A 17,436-nucleotide genomic window follows, 5' to 3' on the forward strand; every position below is an offset into this window, starting at 1 on the left:
TCTCTTCTGAACCTGCAAAAATTGGAGGCCGTGGAGCAATGTTCCTCCAGAATCACTCAAAGGCTGCCTATTTCATATAAACCATGTATAAACCATTTGGGAGGAAGAGTAATTACAATTATTGCTTGCCCTAATCTTGCAGTCTGCTCTCAGAAAATCTTTCTGGGCTTCAGGCTGGGAATCAAGACCTATAGGGCCTGTAGTCACTCTAGAGGAAGCATACCGCAGCCTTGGGAAAAGACGTATAGTCCTGGTGATGTTGAGTGATGAAGACCAATGCTGTTAAAGATCACAGCAGGATGTTCCTGTGTTTGCTAAATGTTTTGCTAAAATACAGAGTTGACAGTGGGGAAAAGAGCTGCAAGATGAGAAACGGTGTAAGAAATAGTAAGAAATAGTTTCAGAATTACAGGAAGATTTGAGATGATACCCAGAAACCCTTACAGCCCAAAGAGCTTTAGAGTTAAATCTGGGACATCTTGATATCAGTGAGAGATTTCACTAACGTTCATTTTGGAGGTCAAAACTTTATTTTCTGTATAACACATTACAGATAAATAGACTGCTGACTTGGTGCTAGTGCTGTAAGTGAACTCAAGTACTGGTTCCATATTAGCATGCCTCCTTTTACTTGAACTCATACTTTTTCAGCCTGCTTCCTCATGTGATCTATGAGATGTACTTAAATAGTGCTTAATTATTAAAAAGAATCATGTCTAGTTGAGCATTTTGTTCTAAGGAAGGCAAGTCAAGTCTCTCTTTAGTTTTGTAATTGAGTCGTATTTGTTTTATTTTTAAAGAATGTCCTATTAGTTGAAATGCTCTGATTACAAAGCTGTTGTGTGCTTCATGAGGAATAAATTTTATCAACAAACAAATTCTGTTTAGAATATAAGTAATAGGTAACAATATTCTGAAAAATATTTTGACAGCACTCTTTTAAACACTTTAGGAGTTCTTAAATGCTGTAATAGGCAGCTGTCAGGTACATTTATACTGCTTCTTCCACAAAAGAACCATAGTTATCAATTTTTCTTCATTCTTTCTTGCTGATGTTTTGAATGAAGCATGCTGGCACAGGGAAGATGAAGAGTTTTGAAGCTCTGCTTGGGGCTGATTTATAGGTTTCCCTCAGGGTTGTTACATAGGAACAGCGTACAGTGAGAAATGACCAATTAAAGATTAAATGGCATCTGAGATTGTACGAGCAAGGTTTAGAAGGCAGGAAAAAAGAAATGAAAGGCTTGATAGGCACTGTGACCTAAGACCTCCAGAGTTTGCCTCATTTTATTTCAGTGACTCAGGCAGGAGCATTTCAGCCATTTTCAGGATGATGAGGATGCTGTCAGAAGACAGCTCTGTATTACTGATCTCCAGTTTGACCTGGTAATGGAATGGCTGGTGCCCTCAAGGAAGAGTCTAGTTAGTGTCATCTTAGAAGCTGTCCTGGATGAAAACAAAAACTAACTTCCCCATCCTGTTCATGCCCATTAATTCTCTCAGTGGCTTTTCTAGTAGAGAACATCGACAGTCCTTTGGGAAGTTATTATTCCATTTTAAACGAAAATTGGAAAAGAAAACAAATTAACAAAGTGATTCTCTTGTTATCTCAAAAAAAAAAAAGAAAGAAAGAAAGAAAAGGAAGAAAGAAAAATGTGATGGATTTCTTGCTTAAAAGCTTGGCAGGGCACCAAGATCCTTGGAGAACCACAGTTCGGGCTGCCAGTTTTCTGGGGTTTGTGACCATCGTTCAGATGTTTTATCAGATGGCTTGCAATTTTAACCCTGACCGGACAGGCAGCTTCAAGTATTATCACAGTGCAGTTTATAAGTAATAGCAGAAAAGTGGTGCTGTTATCCCTCACCTCTTCTCACACAGTCACAACTCTTCTTGGAGCAACGTGTAGCATTCTGCTGGGGTGGCTGTGTCTGCAAATCTTACAGAGATAAAGCGACTTCATGAGCAACCCCTGGTTTTGCCCCCAGAACCTGGTTGTGTTTAATGAGAGCTCACGTTGCTGACCACTGCTAATCATAGCCAAGAAGGCAGTTCTTTAGCAGTGGGAAACGAAGAGACACGTGAGCAAAATGCAAACAAGGAGGAACCCCAGCACGTTGTTTGCTCTTCACAGTTCACTGCTCAGAGGCAATAGGTAAAGTTGCCACGTTCCAGTGGTTCGAAGAACAAAGCACAAAATGGTACTGTGAAAGAAGTTTCTGGAATGAATGCAGCATGTTAAAATGTAACGTGGGGCTCACCTGTATGCAAAAGGCTTGTTTCATCTCCTTTGTTTGGTTGGTTTTTTTCCTCTCTACTGAATGGTTTTGTTGCCTGAACTCATTGGTGTTGCATCAGGGGCTCTTTCTCTATTCTCTTCATTGATTTTGGCTTCCCTCTCTGAAATGAGTCAGTCAAGTTTGGAGTATGCCAGCGTGAAGATCTCCCAGTGTAAATAGGCTGAAGAATGGACAGCTTCTACTGAATGCAAAGGTTTCCTTTCTTGGATAATGAGCCACAACAGTCCAACTCACCGCTGCAAAGTAGTTAAATGCAGAAGATTTTTATGTGTGAACTAGTAAAAGTTTAAAGATATTAAAAACATTTCTCTCTAGTGGCTTCGTGCCAGTGGGAAAAATGTTTAGTAAATACTATAATCTGAAATTTATAACTTCAATGATTCAGGCTCCAAGCATGCTTGGGTTTTTTTGTTGTTGTTATTTTTTTTTCCAAGTTATGTTTTAAAGTACCAGAAGTATCTATTGAACTTGGTCTCTGGGCAGCCCTAACAGCAGGTTTTTTCCAGTTTTATACCAGTAATTGGAGACTGTGGGGTGAAATTGGATCAAAACGAATAAAGTAGAAATGAATCATGGTCTTTGTCTCTATGGCAGGAGAGAGAAAACTGCTACAAATGGAAGCTGTAAGCAATTGTGGAGAGGAACGTTTTACAACATGGCCATTTTTCTGCCCTTCCCACTGGCATGTGTGGGGAGTTCTTAGGTTTTAGGTGAGGTATGGTAAAGAATTTTCATGCGGGAAACCCATGCAGCTTAGAAACTGATTGCACATAGATTTACAGGGGAGCCAAATCTTCTTCAACGTGGAAATTTTCATAAAAATTAAGCAGTTTTCTTCATTACCTGTGAGCACCTCTCTAGATTTCTTTGGGAAACTCAGTGTTTCTATCGGAGCATTTCTGGAAAGGCAGTATTTTGCATGTTAAAGACACTGAAAGAGCTGCTAAAAGTAGCATATAACCAGTAAATTAAAGTACATCAGTGGGAGGTAGATAGTAATTTGAACATGTTAGCTTGTCTTATCTCTGTACATAATTGTGTGTATTAAAAAAAAAAAAAAAAAAGTGGGTGGAGAGGAGGGGAAAATCCCAGAGGTATTTAGCCTGGTGTTAGCTTTTGCACTCTAAGTACTTTTGTGAATATATTATATATTATAACAGCGTTTCACCATAGTTTATATAATGACATGGACCCAATACATTTGGAATCTTTTTTTTTTTCTTTGTCTTTTTATTATTGAAATTGAAATGTGGAAAAAATATTTAGTATTTATCCTTGATCAGTTACTTAATGATTGTGTTATTCCAGCTGCAGAGGATATTTATGTGGTATTGGATTTATTGCATATGTTCTGGTTTTTTTACACTACTCTTTTCCTTGTTAAATTACAGATGTCACCTGGTTACTCTTTGTTTGCAGTGGAAACAAGAGCAATTCATGTGCTAGATAGTGTTACAGGAACTGTTACATAGTTGAGTTGCAACTGGTAGAGTAAGCTCATCTTCTGATATTTCCTATCCTGTACATCACCACCCTCCACTTTGTATGAATACTGTTAAAACACATAGGGTGAAATTTCTTTCTTCCTACACTCAGGCGTGATTGTCATTTATGCTTTGGTAGGATTCCTCATATGCTTGAAAATCCAGCCCAAATCAGTGTCAAAACCATGTGAACGCATATGGCTTGGAGCTGTACATGCAAGCCTGTGCATATTCCTAGGTCTTTGAATCTGATAGACAGTCACTCTTCCTCTGATTTGTGTTAATTCCTCATCAGCCATGGTCCATCTCAGAAGGGAAGGTGGATGCTGAGATCTTGGGGTGGATGATGAGCAGGGACTGGGTCCCAGAACAGCGTCACCCTTCAATGCTCGTAAAGCATCAGTCATTTCAAGTCAGCCAGCAAAGCCATTCCTCTTGGCAAGAATTCGCAAGCTTGCAGCATTAGATTTTATAATGAGTAGAAAACATAAGGCCAGTCTTTTTTCTCCCATCATTTTATTCACTTATCAATATGAGCAAATGTGGTGAGTATGCCAGCTCTGTGGGTAGAACAGTTTATAAATACAGCAGTAATAATTGCTGGCTAATTGGATCTTTCCTTCATTGTTGCCCATTTTATAAATATCCTAGACTCTGGAAGGAATAGATGTTATTTGGCAATTTTAATTTTTTTTTTATATTTGAGAGGAAAAAAGTTCATTAGTAATTGAGAAACATGTTTTTGTTCTGCTAGACCACTGTTACACTTTCTCTTACAATTTGGCCTGGCAGTGAGGATTAGCCATGGAGTCATGCTCTGGAAGGGTTCTGGTTGTCCATTATTACCTTGCCAAACAGAACAGACAATACCTACACCACAACAGGAATATATTGTGAAAAATACTAGAAAGCATATGTTACTAGTTAGTACCTGCCATTAGTTTTCCCTTTTTCTTCTTTGCTGGACCACAAGAAATGAGTTTCTCAGTGATGGACTTCCTTCTCTATCCACGTCCCTCGTAGGCACTGGGAAGCTGGAGCTGGGAGGGTGCTACTGAGATGTCGTGGGACTTGAGCCTTGAAGAGAAAGCATCACTAATTGGCTGTGAGCTAAAAAAGGTCACCTGTACCTTCCCAAAGGATGGAAGAGGCAACTGCTGTACATTCAAAGCATTTCAGTTTTCCGGCTGAACTTCCATATAGATTTGCCACTCCATTAATAGTCAGCATTAGTAGAAGAGAAATTTAGTTAAAGATATTTTTTGATTCTCGTATCTTAAAATATGTTAAAATAATCAGTTATTATAATGGTGATTTGTGAAAGGAGTTATGCATTTATTCCTAATGCTTTACATATTTGAATGGTTATGAAAGATACTAATTTTAATGATAAATGTATGAATATCTCATTTTCTTTCAGCGAGCGTTAAATAGGAAAAAAATAACTGCATCTGAATTCAGCAATAAGGAAAGCTCCGAATCAAGCACTGAGCATGATAAAGAAAATTCCTTTATCAAAAGCGAACCAAGAAGGGTGAAAATCTTTGATGGAGGGCAAGTATTGTGCTTTATATATTAGATATTGCTGGGAAGATATTTTATCTTGATTTTAGACCTTGCAGAGATGTTGCTTCCTGTTAGATTTATTTTAAACAACAGTTCCCATTCTGTGGTCTGTGAAAGTTGGTTTATGCTTCTGTGAAAAATGGAAATTCATCAGAAGCACGGAGCCATGAGAGTTGGGAGAGAGTAATGAAATAGAGAACAATAGGCAACGTGATTCATTTTTTTCCAAAGGGCAAACATTAATCAGCAGTAAAGGCAGCTAGATACTGCCATAGATGTAAATTCTTTTCCTGTATTTCTCTTCTGTGATAAATAATGTGTATTCTGCAGTAAGCTGGTGTAATTGTAGCCAGAGAGGACACAGTCCAGGGCTTAGCAACAGACTGCAGTTCAGTTGCTGTCTGGCAGTTTGCTGGGGTATATGCAGGCTGCAGAAGTCCTGAAAAGTGCCATGGAAATATTTACTGAGTCCTAGTCCATGCACTGCAATAGTTTTAAATCAGTTGCCTGATCTGAATAACAGTTGCTTTAGCTTTAGCCACAATGTAGTGCCGTGTACAGCATCTTATAAAACAGGATTTATAGTAGAAGAATCTCCCAGTAACGCGTAAAAGCTTGGGCACAAATGGTGCATATTTTATTGTTCTAGTAGTTGTTAACAGTCTGTAGGCTTTCCATTTGCAGGTTTATGGTTTGAGCCCAGTCCTGGCCAGCAGGTAGGCTATTGCCAGCCACTCTGGTAGAGCACTGCTATATGCCTCTGCACAGCCCCAAATGTTACAGGGAGCAAGTTGCAAAAGCTAAACATTTGGCATCCATGAGCAGAGAGATGAATGCTGGGATTGCATCAGGGACTTTTTCCATCGAGAGACAGTCCCAGTAGGCTGAGCATGAAGCACATTAACAGAGCTTTTGAAAGACTTTCCCACTGTCTAAACTGTTGTTGTTCCTTCTCTGTATCCATCATGAAGCCTCAAAGATGCTCCTTTAGAGCTCTCTCGTGGTCCTCAAACTTACTTCCAAGAGCTGACTAAAGTATGATTCTGTGTTGTGAAGATGAAATTTGAAATCTTGAAATGATTTGTCTCCAATGGTACCTTTATTTTAAAAGATACACCATTGATTCTAAGCATGTTCATGACTGTAAGTTTAGCAAATAAATGCACAAGTTGTTTTTATGTTTTTTATAGTTTTTTTAAATTTGATAGATCATGGTTTCTAACTAGTTTTTTTTTTTTCCCCTACTACAATTGCCTTATTCTTACGGTGCTGCTACTAGGTACAAATCAAATGAGGACTATGTGTATGTCCGGGGGAGAGGAAGAGGGAAATATATCTGTGAAGAATGTGGAATACGTTGCAAGAAACCCAGTATGCTGAAGAAGCACATTCGCACACATACAGATGTCCGTCCTTACCACTGCAATTACTGCAACTTCTCTTTCAAAACTAAAGGTAGAGGCACTTCCCCGCGTACATTTTTTCCCTCTTTTCCTTCTGTATTAAAGCACAGTTCTCAAATCTGGCTGCCATATGCTAAAGAAGTTATCTTGCTGCAGAGTTTGACTGTCTAATGTTTTCCAGTGTTTGCAGTCCTTTCTGTCTGCTTGTTCAGACAATCATGCATTTATATGAACAAACTGTGGCATCTCATCTAGGTTAGAAACTGAAATGGAAAAGGAAAATAGAAGAATATGATGAAAGCCAGGTCTCATCTAAGCAAAGATAGGAACACAGTTTGAAGTCCCCACTGATTATTTGGACATATGACATGGACATATTTTGTGCTGCTGTTAGCACTCAACAAATAACTGTATTAAAAATGGTTTTTAGACCCTGGAAGAATGGAGTTCATTTTTCTCCTTAATCTTGTAACTCAAAGATGGTGTTTAAAGTCTGTTTACAACAATATTTAAACACATCCAAATTTAAATATGTATATTAAACAATGGTAGATCCAGGACTTGTAGTAAGTAGAAGAGATGGGGTAAGTTCACAGTCAAAAGACTTCTAGTGAAAGGTTCTAAGCAGTCACACTGTTTCCAGCTTTGAACATCATTCAGGTGTAATCTCCCCTGCTGTAACCTCAGGAACATTTGTACCTACAGAGGATTTGAGACTACTCTGCAATTAGGAGGAAAACTTCACAGGACTGCAAAAATAGGATTGATAGTCTTCAGGTGTGTGATGAACTAACACTGCCTCCTTACACCTTAAGGCACCATGTTGCTTTGTTGCACCATCTTTAAAATTAAATGCTGGATTGTGAACCCAATAAATACTGATGAGGATTTTTGCATAGTAGGCTTGCTGGCCCAATTCCGTTAATTAAGCTCTGCCCATTTTAAAATTCTCTTATGCTTCAGGTGTAAAAGGTACTTGTACTTGCTTAATGTTCTGCAGTTGCTAACCATGACTGTTGCCACTGCTAGCAAAGTTGGGCCTAGGACTGGATGCCTGAAGTTTGTTAAACTACCCCACATGAAAAGCCAGTGTAGGCAGTAATTTCACACAGCATGTAAAGCCAAGAATTTTGCTATTTGTGAGCTTATAGCAATACCACATGGCTTCATAACAATCATTTCAAAATTTGGAGTGAAATCCTAGTCTTCTTTCAAAGTAGGAATTAAATATTCCACAGCTATGGAAGCATTTCACCCGCTGTAATTTCTTCCATTTGCATACCTCAAAGAAACTGGATTTTGTAAGATAATGTGAAGTTTGAAATAGAAATAGTTACAATAATATACATACATTGCCCTGAAAGTAATGCCTCCTATTCATTTCCATGGAAATTACAACAGATACAAAGAGCACAGCCACATTATTTGGTAGAGAAGATTCTTAGCTACAAAACACTGTTTTTCAACAGTCATCACTATTAGCTATGCATTTTCACCAGCAACCAGCAGGAGCCTGCATTTTGCACTTGTAACAATCTCTGTCACCACTGCTGAGACACATCACCATTTCATCTCCACAAAGGTTCACCAAGCATTGAAGAATGTCAGCGGATGCCATTTCTTCCTCATGGAGGAATTCATTGACACACCTTTGCTTTACCTGCACTTCCATGTCAGCTGTCATTTTGTCAGGCTGCCCCTTTGCTGCCATCTGTCACGTGGCAGGAAAATGCAATGGGATATTGGTGGGAATTCTGGTTCACATTCTACTGCCGTATTACCAATATCTGTCTGGGATGCTGTGGGCCAATAGAATAAAAAAGGAGGAGATACTTTTGGAGTGGCCCTCATACATTTCACATACTCATCATTTAAAACTGTGATCTACTTTTAACTCTTTCGTGATGATATTTGCCATACTTCCTTTCTAAAGGGAATGGCAGCACATGAAGCTTCCCAAGAGTTATGCGTTCACTTCTGAAATTCAGAGCAAACATTTTCAGGCTCATATTTTGAGTAAAATTAATGTATTTGTCTAAGTTGGCAATGGAAATAATTGCACTGAAATAGAATCCATAAAATACGAAAAGAATTGCAAGATATGAACTTTAGTTCCACATAGTCGTTTTCTGTCAATATTAATATGAAGACTGAATTAGTCTTTCATATTTGCCAGAAACAAGTGACTTTTTTACACATATGCAAAATGCATAATCTTCCATGATTTCCATTTTATTCTATTTTATCTTGCTGAAGAGCTGAGCCAGAAGCTGGTAGCATTCAGGATGATGAACCTGCTGTAGCCCTTGTCAACTTACATTGAAGGGCAAGGCTCTGCCAGATGTGAAATCAATTTATGTATGTGGTTGTAAATGTAGCTGAATGAGATACGGACATGCTGTGTTAATATCACCATACATTTGTGTAGACAAAAAGCAGTTCATTTTTGCTTTTGTTTGTTTCTTAAGGAAATTTGACAAAACATATGAAGTCAAAGGCACATAGCAAGAAGTGCATGGATTTGGGAGTCTCAGTAGGCTTAATAGATGACCAGGATGGAGAAGAAGAATTTGGTAAGAATTTAAATATTTTCTTTGCTGCATTGTTAGATTTATTTTATTGTCACCCTTTATTACCCTTTTTTCCAAAGTTTTTAAATTAATGTACAGGAAAAAGATACAGGGAGGAAAATCTTAGAAGGTACTGAAAGGGAGCAAGAAATACTGGAAAAACCTTCACCAAAAGAAATGATGAGCATATGCTAAAGATATGTTGCTGCTGAATTTTTCACAAAGTGTTATGCAGTTTAACTTTATCAGTTTCACAGACAAATCTGAGAAGATTTTAAATACCAGAAAAACAGCTGTTTGGCTGGGAAAAAAATAGTAAAATGTAGGATTTTTTTAAAATAGCTTTGCATAAAATTGTCAAATTTTTGAATACATGTTTTGTAAATTGTATTACTGACTCACCACCCAGAACTATAAATATTTGCTGAGTGCTTTGCATAGGCTTTTCAGGGAGGCTGATGATCTTCTGATGTAGAGTGCTGACCTTCTTCACAAATATGAATGGGAGTAAATCAGTAAGTAGAAACAAAAGATTTTCATCTGGATCTTCCATTGATGTTCTTAGTGTTATCAAAATTATTTGCTAGTAGTTGAAATTCTGTATGTCCAACATACCAGAACAGCTCTACTGAAATGGAGGTGAGATTGAGGAGAGTTGAGGAGGGCCACACTGGGTTCACATGGACTCTGCTCAGCATGCTAAGAAATGTGTATCTGTACCAGATGCAGTGAGCTGTATGACAGGGCTGCGTGCTAACACTCTGTTTGGGAGTCTTGACATGTCTTGGTGCAGCAGTGGCATTTTCTACATGCTCCTGCTTTTCAGCAGCAGTGTGGGCTTTGCGTTGTGTTTTTCTTCTTGAAGTGGAATAGTTTATTAGATTGCAGATGAGGTTTTGAGAAAAGAAAGCTGTGGCGATCTTCATTTAAACAATAAAGGGCAAGAAAGATGAATGCACTTGCTCCCATATGACAACTGCTAGCAGAATAAGCGAATTGGCTTGAATCTAATTCTAAATAATTCTGGGAATATGACTCAACTAGTGTGATTCAGTAGTGCACTAGGTACCAAGAAATCTGCCTTTTCCTTTTTTAGCATTGTTAGATATATTCATTTTTGGTAAGCTAAAAACATGTCCTCCTTTGCAATTGAGGTACCAGAAAGAATAACACAGAAGATAAGCAACAGTAAGCAGCTTGTGATCCTTCCCCCAAACACAAACAGTGTTCATAAACCTTTTCAGCCTTCACATGACGGAAAAATTGTCGCGACTCCTGTAAGCACCGTTTTGAAGCTGTGTTTAATTTGGTTTTAAGTAACACCAGCTTTATCTTTTTCCTAGGCAATGAAACCATGTTACTGATCGATACGTTGATATTTCCAATTGACATAAGTTTAGTATCATGGTAAAAGCTCCAAATGTTAACAAATTATCAGTAATACCCTATAGAAATAAGCCATTTCAAGCAGTTGTTGAAAGTCTGCTTTTCTTTGGCTCTAAGACTACATAACTGAAAGACAGAGAGTCCTTACATGCAGTGTAATGGTTTATTACAGGTGTGTGCAACTATCCTATAAATAAACTACATTCCCAGATATATAATTTTTGTTTCAGTAATTAATAAGTTAGAATCTTTTGGAGAGAAATAAACAAAAGCCACAGAGCAAGGCAAACAATCACTAGGATTTGCCATGTAAATCCACGAAGTTCTTTCAGATATTGAATTGTAAGGCTGCAGTGCATTTTTTTCAGAGCAAAACAGGTAACACTTCCTTTTTTGTCTCTTGTTTTAACTAAGAGCTCAGAAACAAGAAACAACTTAGTGATAAAGTCCCTGTCTTCTCTAAATGATCCGACTCGGATACCCACAGAATCACAGAATTGTAGGGGTTGGAAGGGACCTCCAGAGGTCATCAAGTCCAACCCTACAGGAAAACCAGCTGTTGAGGACAAAGCTCGGCACTGAAAGTCCCATCCAAGAGGCAGGGTAATTAAGCCCATGGTAAACACATCTGTCCCAGCTAGACCAGTCCAGCCTTTCCAGTTACCACAGAGCACAGTGCATTTACAATTATCCATAGACATTCAATGAGTAGCTCAACATTTAAAAACTGTGATTGAATCTTTCACCTCACCTAGCCATGCTGGAGGGTGTTTCTCTGGGTAACTCAGAAACTTGCTTGTTGGCCCATCTTTAAGGCAAAGTGGAGGGAAAAAAAAGAAGTGTGAATTATTTCCATGTGAGCTTTGTAAATATAGGTGGTTCTGCTGCGCTCTCTGAAATACTAATTTTTTGGCCACATTTGAACACAAGTGAGTGGGGGGCTTTTTTGAGGTGTGTAGGTGGTCTCCTTGCACCATCCCTCGGTCCCCTTACCCAGGCAGCCCCACTCTGGCAGCAGGGCTGGCCTTGGGAAAGGAGTTTGCCCTTGGCAGCCAGAGTCAGCTGGATCTGATGGCTTTTCCTAGTTGAAAGGCAACGGGAGATGATGTGCTGGAATGTCAGAAAATGTAGTAGGAAATAATTCTGACCTCAGAAATAAAATTTGTTCTTTCCCATAAGTTGTGCATGTTTGTCTGGTTTCCTGACCCACAGAATGTCTGTCTGTCACTATTTTTTTTTTTTACCCAAATGCTGATTATTCTCTGATGGCAATAGCAGTATCTACAACTTTCCTTCAAATTACTAAGTTGTATTTCTTCTATCAGACGTGGAATTAAAGAATTAATTTTGGAGAGTTGGCCATAAATTTAACAAAGCCGTCAGCCTTTTATTTACTAAGGAATTTGGCAGTTCTGCAAGTATTTTGCACATGATTTTTAAGCACAAGCTGTCATGATTGGAATATATCATTTTTCAGATTGACATCAGAAGATAGCTTTGACCTGATTGTAATCAGATTAATAACATCAGCATATTGAGTAAGGAGTGCAGAATAGTGCACGATCCTGAACACGGGCATGTAAACACAGAGCCTGCTTTTTCAGTAACTTGAGAAGCTGAAATTTGGTTGTGCTGTCACATTGAGGGAAAAATAAAGAGATGCTCTCTAGCTGTCTGACAATATATGTGATCAGAGCTTTTAACATAGCATTCTTTGTGTTTGGACTTGTCATCATTTGGGTATTAGTAAATACTTTCTGGCCTGGGTTTTTGTATTCAAAACCATTCCCTCATCCACTTATCTTTCATCTTCTGCTCTGTGGAATGTTCTTGTCACCAAAATACAGGGTTACAATGTAAGGAATGTTAATATCTGAATTAAATTGTCAGGCGAGGTGAACTATTTAGTGTGACGGACTGCAACTGGGGATATCCTCTTCTGCCATGGTGACTGGACATCTTGCTATTCAGTCTGAAAAACAACAATTTGTCTTCGAATTAAAACAGTTATTAAGCTTGAACCCATTATGTTTCACACGTAAGTTAATATGTGAATGGTAGAGTATGCCTGAATAAATGTAAATAGTAGAGTTATTTATCAAGGAAATCTTCAGATGTGGAGAAGTTGTTTAAGTGGTCTCTGTGGAAAAAAAGTTATCTAGAAATGATCAGTACATTACCTGTAAAAAACCCTAATTTTAAGTTTCAGATGGGTATCTATATGTATGCATATATATATTACATATATACAACTACATATATATTTAAACTTTCATTTTCTGCAGTATTAAATAGGCCCTTCTAAAGACACAGTGTTTCTAAGTTAATTAGCTATACCTTACTTATCACAGCAGATATTAAATTAGTTTCCATGGCTCTTCATTAGCTTAATCATGACTCAGTCTGTGTTTTCACTGCACCTGCGTATAAGAAGTAAAAATAAATGGAAATTCTTACAGTGATATTCTCCTTTTGCAAGTAGAGTGGAAGGCTGGGTCTGTGTAACTCACATGATTAATTATTATTGGTTTTTTTTTAGTTTTTAATAGCACTGCCTTATCTTAAACTAGATATATGTTAAGTATGCTGGAGCCTTACACCTACAGCCTGTGAGTAGACTAGCTAATGCTAGGGTGGCTTTACAATATATAGGATACCCAGGAGGATTCAGAGATAAATAATCTCTTTAAGCAACAGAGATTGCTCTTATTTTTTCTCGTTTAGTTTTGCCTAGTTATTTTCCACACTCATAGGGGTGAAAGTCAAAAGCCCACTTTTTTTCCCTCTTCTCTGAGAAGCAGTGGCTGTTACCAGTCTGAGTTTAACCCAGTAGATGTCACTGTGAGTCCTGCGTGGTGATGATGAGCACTGGACAAACAGTAGCTGAAGCAAGACTGAAATCAGTCAATGAAAACCAGTGAGCACAGTTGAAAAGTCAAGCAGACGGAGAGTTTGGATGTAGGTGCTAATGTTGTTTCACCCAACAGCACTTTGTTTACCCTCACTTCTTTTTAAATTTGTTGGAATGGTTGTGAAACTGTCCACTGTCAGACTAATACGATAGGCAAAAGGCAAGTCTGAGCTTATATTTCTTTAGCAAAACAGACTGTGTGTTGATGACATACAGACCTTATTTTCAAGTTCACAATAATATGATGCCATACTCAAAATATGTCTGCCTTCCTTGCCCTAGTGTATATATATATTGTTACATCTGATGAAGAACATACATAGAAAGAGAACAAATGCATGCATTACTAGATACTGTATATGCTCACAGAGTATATAAATTTTGTATTAATCCCTAACTGAAGATAACTACACAGTTTGATCTGGTAAGTCCTGCTTTGAATTACTCTGGTGGTAAAAGCCATCAAATTTAGTGTAATCAATTGTGGAACTAATTATGGAACTAAAAGCTAGTGGACAGACAAACAGATACTTAATAAGATATACCTTTAATCTGTGTAAACAGAGCTAATAGTGATACCTATAGTTAGTCCATATACATTTTTCCATTTACTCATATACTTGTAAAACTTAAGCAATCTAGACGTGTGTTTCCAGGTTTTCCTGGCAGTGAAAGAAGTAGAATGCACATTTTACTTTTCTTCAGAAAATCTACCTGATTATGATCAAGTTAAAAGCCATTGAACTTAATGTCATTGTAACCAGTGCAGAAATGGATCATCTGTAGGGCCTGATGAGTCAGGTCATGTGATGGACTAATATATGGATCTCTCTCTCTATTACAATTACAAGCTGTAAGTTTAGATTCTGAAGACCTGTCTGATACTTTGGTCTGGTACTTTGTGGTATAGCAGTGACAAGATGACTGTTGGTAAAAGCATGTGCACTAATGATTCCTGTAGGAAAAAAAAACCAACTTTAAATTGTATAGAGATCCCTGTATCAGTTACCTAATAGCATCACAGGAAAAGCAGTGCATGGACTTAAAAAGCAGTTTGCTAATGGACATGTTAGGATGCTGATAATTCCAACTAATGCTATTGTGCTAAAGAACTTCAAAATTTTTCTTTCTTGCTTTGGGGTAAAATATCAGTATAAAAGTGTTCTTGCAGATCTCTCCAAATTCTCCTGTGAAGCCCTAGAAGAAGTTTTTCTAAAGGTTTAAAAGAAAAGATTGCAGCTGACTGAGGATGGGAGACATTCCCTCTTTTTTCAGAAACGCTCTTTATCAAAGATTGAGGCTGTCTTGAATGGTTTTTCTGTTTAAATGCTAAGATTTGAAAGAGAAGTAGCCTTCAGAAAGCATAACAGCTTTTGGCTGTTCGTGAGACATGGGAATTACAGGTTCAGATCACGTAGGATATGCATGGGTATGCATTTTCAGTAATGTTTGCAAGCTCTCAAAGCAAAGGGTAGGAATGAGAGAAGTCAGCACAGCCAGGAAAGTGCTTTGGGAGCCCCACTGGGAGCATGCTTTGCTGATGGCAACTACTTTGTCCATGCTGAAGGATATGTGTAGAATGACTTGAAGAGGCTTTGGATCAGGCATGCATTGAAGGAAAGAAAAGCATTCTTCCTTACTAAGTGTTTTTCCTACCTTTTTTTTTTTTTTTTTTTTTTCTTCCTGTTTTTAATTATTGTTGCTATTGCTTTTTGGTTTTGGTTTTGTTTTCAGAAAAATCTGGGACTTTTCACACCAAAAGCCATTTCCTCACGTGCTGGTGGCCCTTGAATTCATGACATATCCCACAGCCTCGTGCAAAGTTGAACACAAATGGAACAGTAGTTCCATTTGGAAACTGAGTTCTAGTTATATATTTCAGCTACATAATCATATAGTTGTAATTGTGCATAGTTTAAGACAGGAAGCAAAGAATTATTTTTTTCCTAATAAAAACTTAAAATTAAAAGCCTAATTTAAAAAAAAAAAATTAAAGCCTAATTAAAACAAGGTAACTTGTAGGCAGAGTGGAATCATCAAAATGGAGCTGGGCCAGCACTCCTAGGGTATCCTAAGATGGTACTTAGGAAGAATCTGTCACCGTGTGTGTTCACAGCCTTGATACCACTTTCAAGTAGACCATGCCTGGTTTTGCCACCTCCTTAAACTGCAGATTCAGGTCCTCTAACAACTCTCTAACAACTCCACTGGTGTACGGTGATGCTTAAAGGGATGACTGACTACAAAAGCTTGGGCACCTCTTGTTTCACTGGATGCACACAAAAGTGTAGAAGGCAAAGCTGTCCTTTTCACATTGCCAGAGCAAGCAAGTCAGGAATGCTTTGTTTTTCACATCTGATGTTTCAGAGCAGTGTGGGAGTAAGGGAGCTGTATTCACTGCTGTCACCTCGCCTACATTGCAGGCTCTGGCCCCAGGTAACCACTTTTAAATAGAAGCTGGCAAACTCATAAGGGGTGGAGGTAAACAGAGAAACAATAGAGGGAAATTATATCCCACAGAGCACTGCATTTAAGGAGTCTGTGTCCCACGCATAGTTCCCCTTCTCCTTTTCCATGTTTTCCTTCCAGAAGGCCTCTAGAATGCAGAAAATGCTCTGCATAAGCAGGGTTTTATAGTAAATCTTGTAGTGTTTCTAAATGCTGATTTGAAAATTAGATTTCTTACTTTAAATCAGGGCATGTTCAGGCATATATTTTGCCTGCTTTAAAAATGTGGTGTCAGTCTAATTACTTCAAGTAGTTTCTTTTGCCAATGGAAACAGTCATTTGTGATGCCATCCAACTTGATAGAAAAGGTGATTCGTTTAGAGAGAAGGAGAAAAAAGAAAAGAAGCAGTACAGTTTCTGAGAGGAGATAGATGTGTGTTGTTAGTAAGGAGAAGAGTAACCTACAAAGAGATCCAATAAAAACTACAGCATGAAACCCAAGACTTTGCAGTGCCCCTTTGCAGTATTTAAAAAGATGGAAGAAATGCATAGGTCACCCTTTAGATGTAAAACACAGAGCAATTTGTGACATCTGTCACAGAGGCATTGAGGGAATTTATTTCCATTCAGAACTCAAACATATGTGAGCATTCTAACTTCATAGATTGTTCTGCTTTGCATGTTAATTATCAAGAAGTATTAAACAGCAAGAAATGAGGAACGGAAATGACAGAAATGAAGACAAAATGCTGCTGAACAAATTACGTATTTTCTTCTTGGAATGATTTTGTAGATGACAATTATAAATGAAGACTGGGTAAAATCCTAAACCATATTTTTGTTAGCATTATTCCAATGATCTGCAGGGTTTAACGGATTTTTTAATAACATTTTAGTTTCATGCCTGCTGTAGAAAATGTAGAAAATCTATATTTTCCATATTTAGTTAATGTACAAATTACTGTGTAGGCAAGAGAGGGGCAAAATCATTACAGAGGGATTTTTTCAAAGAAGCTATTAGTCTTGTTCCTAATTGCACTGCTCATTTGAAACCATAAAGGGTTATAATGGTAGGTAGCTTGTTGAGAGGTAGCTCAATTAAACCCATTTATTTTACCTACAGCTCAAGATGCTTATTTTCGTTTTGGTAACTTAGCAGCCTAATGTATTTGTAATGCATTCTACTTCTTGAAAAGGTTTCTTTTTTTTTCCAGAGTCGTTCATTTTGATAGTAAGTTGCTGTGCAGATTTCCCCAGAACAGAATCTCGACATTTTTGGCTAACCAGCCATCCCTCCTTTTGCAGAGCCAAATGATTTTTATGCTGATATTTTTTTGGGAGCTCAGCAGACAGACCTTTAATCAAGTATG

The 17,436-nt window shown here is 37.9% G+C and overlaps 1 protein-coding gene across 5 annotated transcripts in view; it reads left to right on the plus strand.

The window, feature by feature from the left end:
• HIVEP1 (HIVEP zinc finger 1) overlaps nt 1-17,436 on the plus strand; it is a 110,057-nt gene that overhangs the window by 86,723 nt on the left and 5,898 nt on the right. For all 5 annotated transcript variants that reach the window (XM_052697741.1, XM_052697740.1, XM_052697743.1 and 2 more), the window contains 3 exons: nt 5,203-5,336; nt 6,628-6,803; nt 9,220-9,324. In XM_052697741.1, the coding sequence (XP_052553701.1) occupies nt 5,203-5,336; nt 6,628-6,803; nt 9,220-9,324 (415 nt within the window). The remainder of the gene's footprint in view (nt 1-5,202; nt 5,337-6,627; nt 6,804-9,219; nt 9,325-17,436) is intronic.

Source organism: Tympanuchus pallidicinctus, unplaced genomic scaffold (assembly GCF_026119805.1).
Source record: "Tympanuchus pallidicinctus isolate F22 unplaced genomic scaffold, pur_lepc_1.0 scaffold31, whole genome shotgun sequence".
In the NCBI taxonomy this organism is placed as follows: domain Eukaryota; kingdom Metazoa; phylum Chordata; class Aves; order Galliformes; family Phasianidae; genus Tympanuchus; species Tympanuchus pallidicinctus.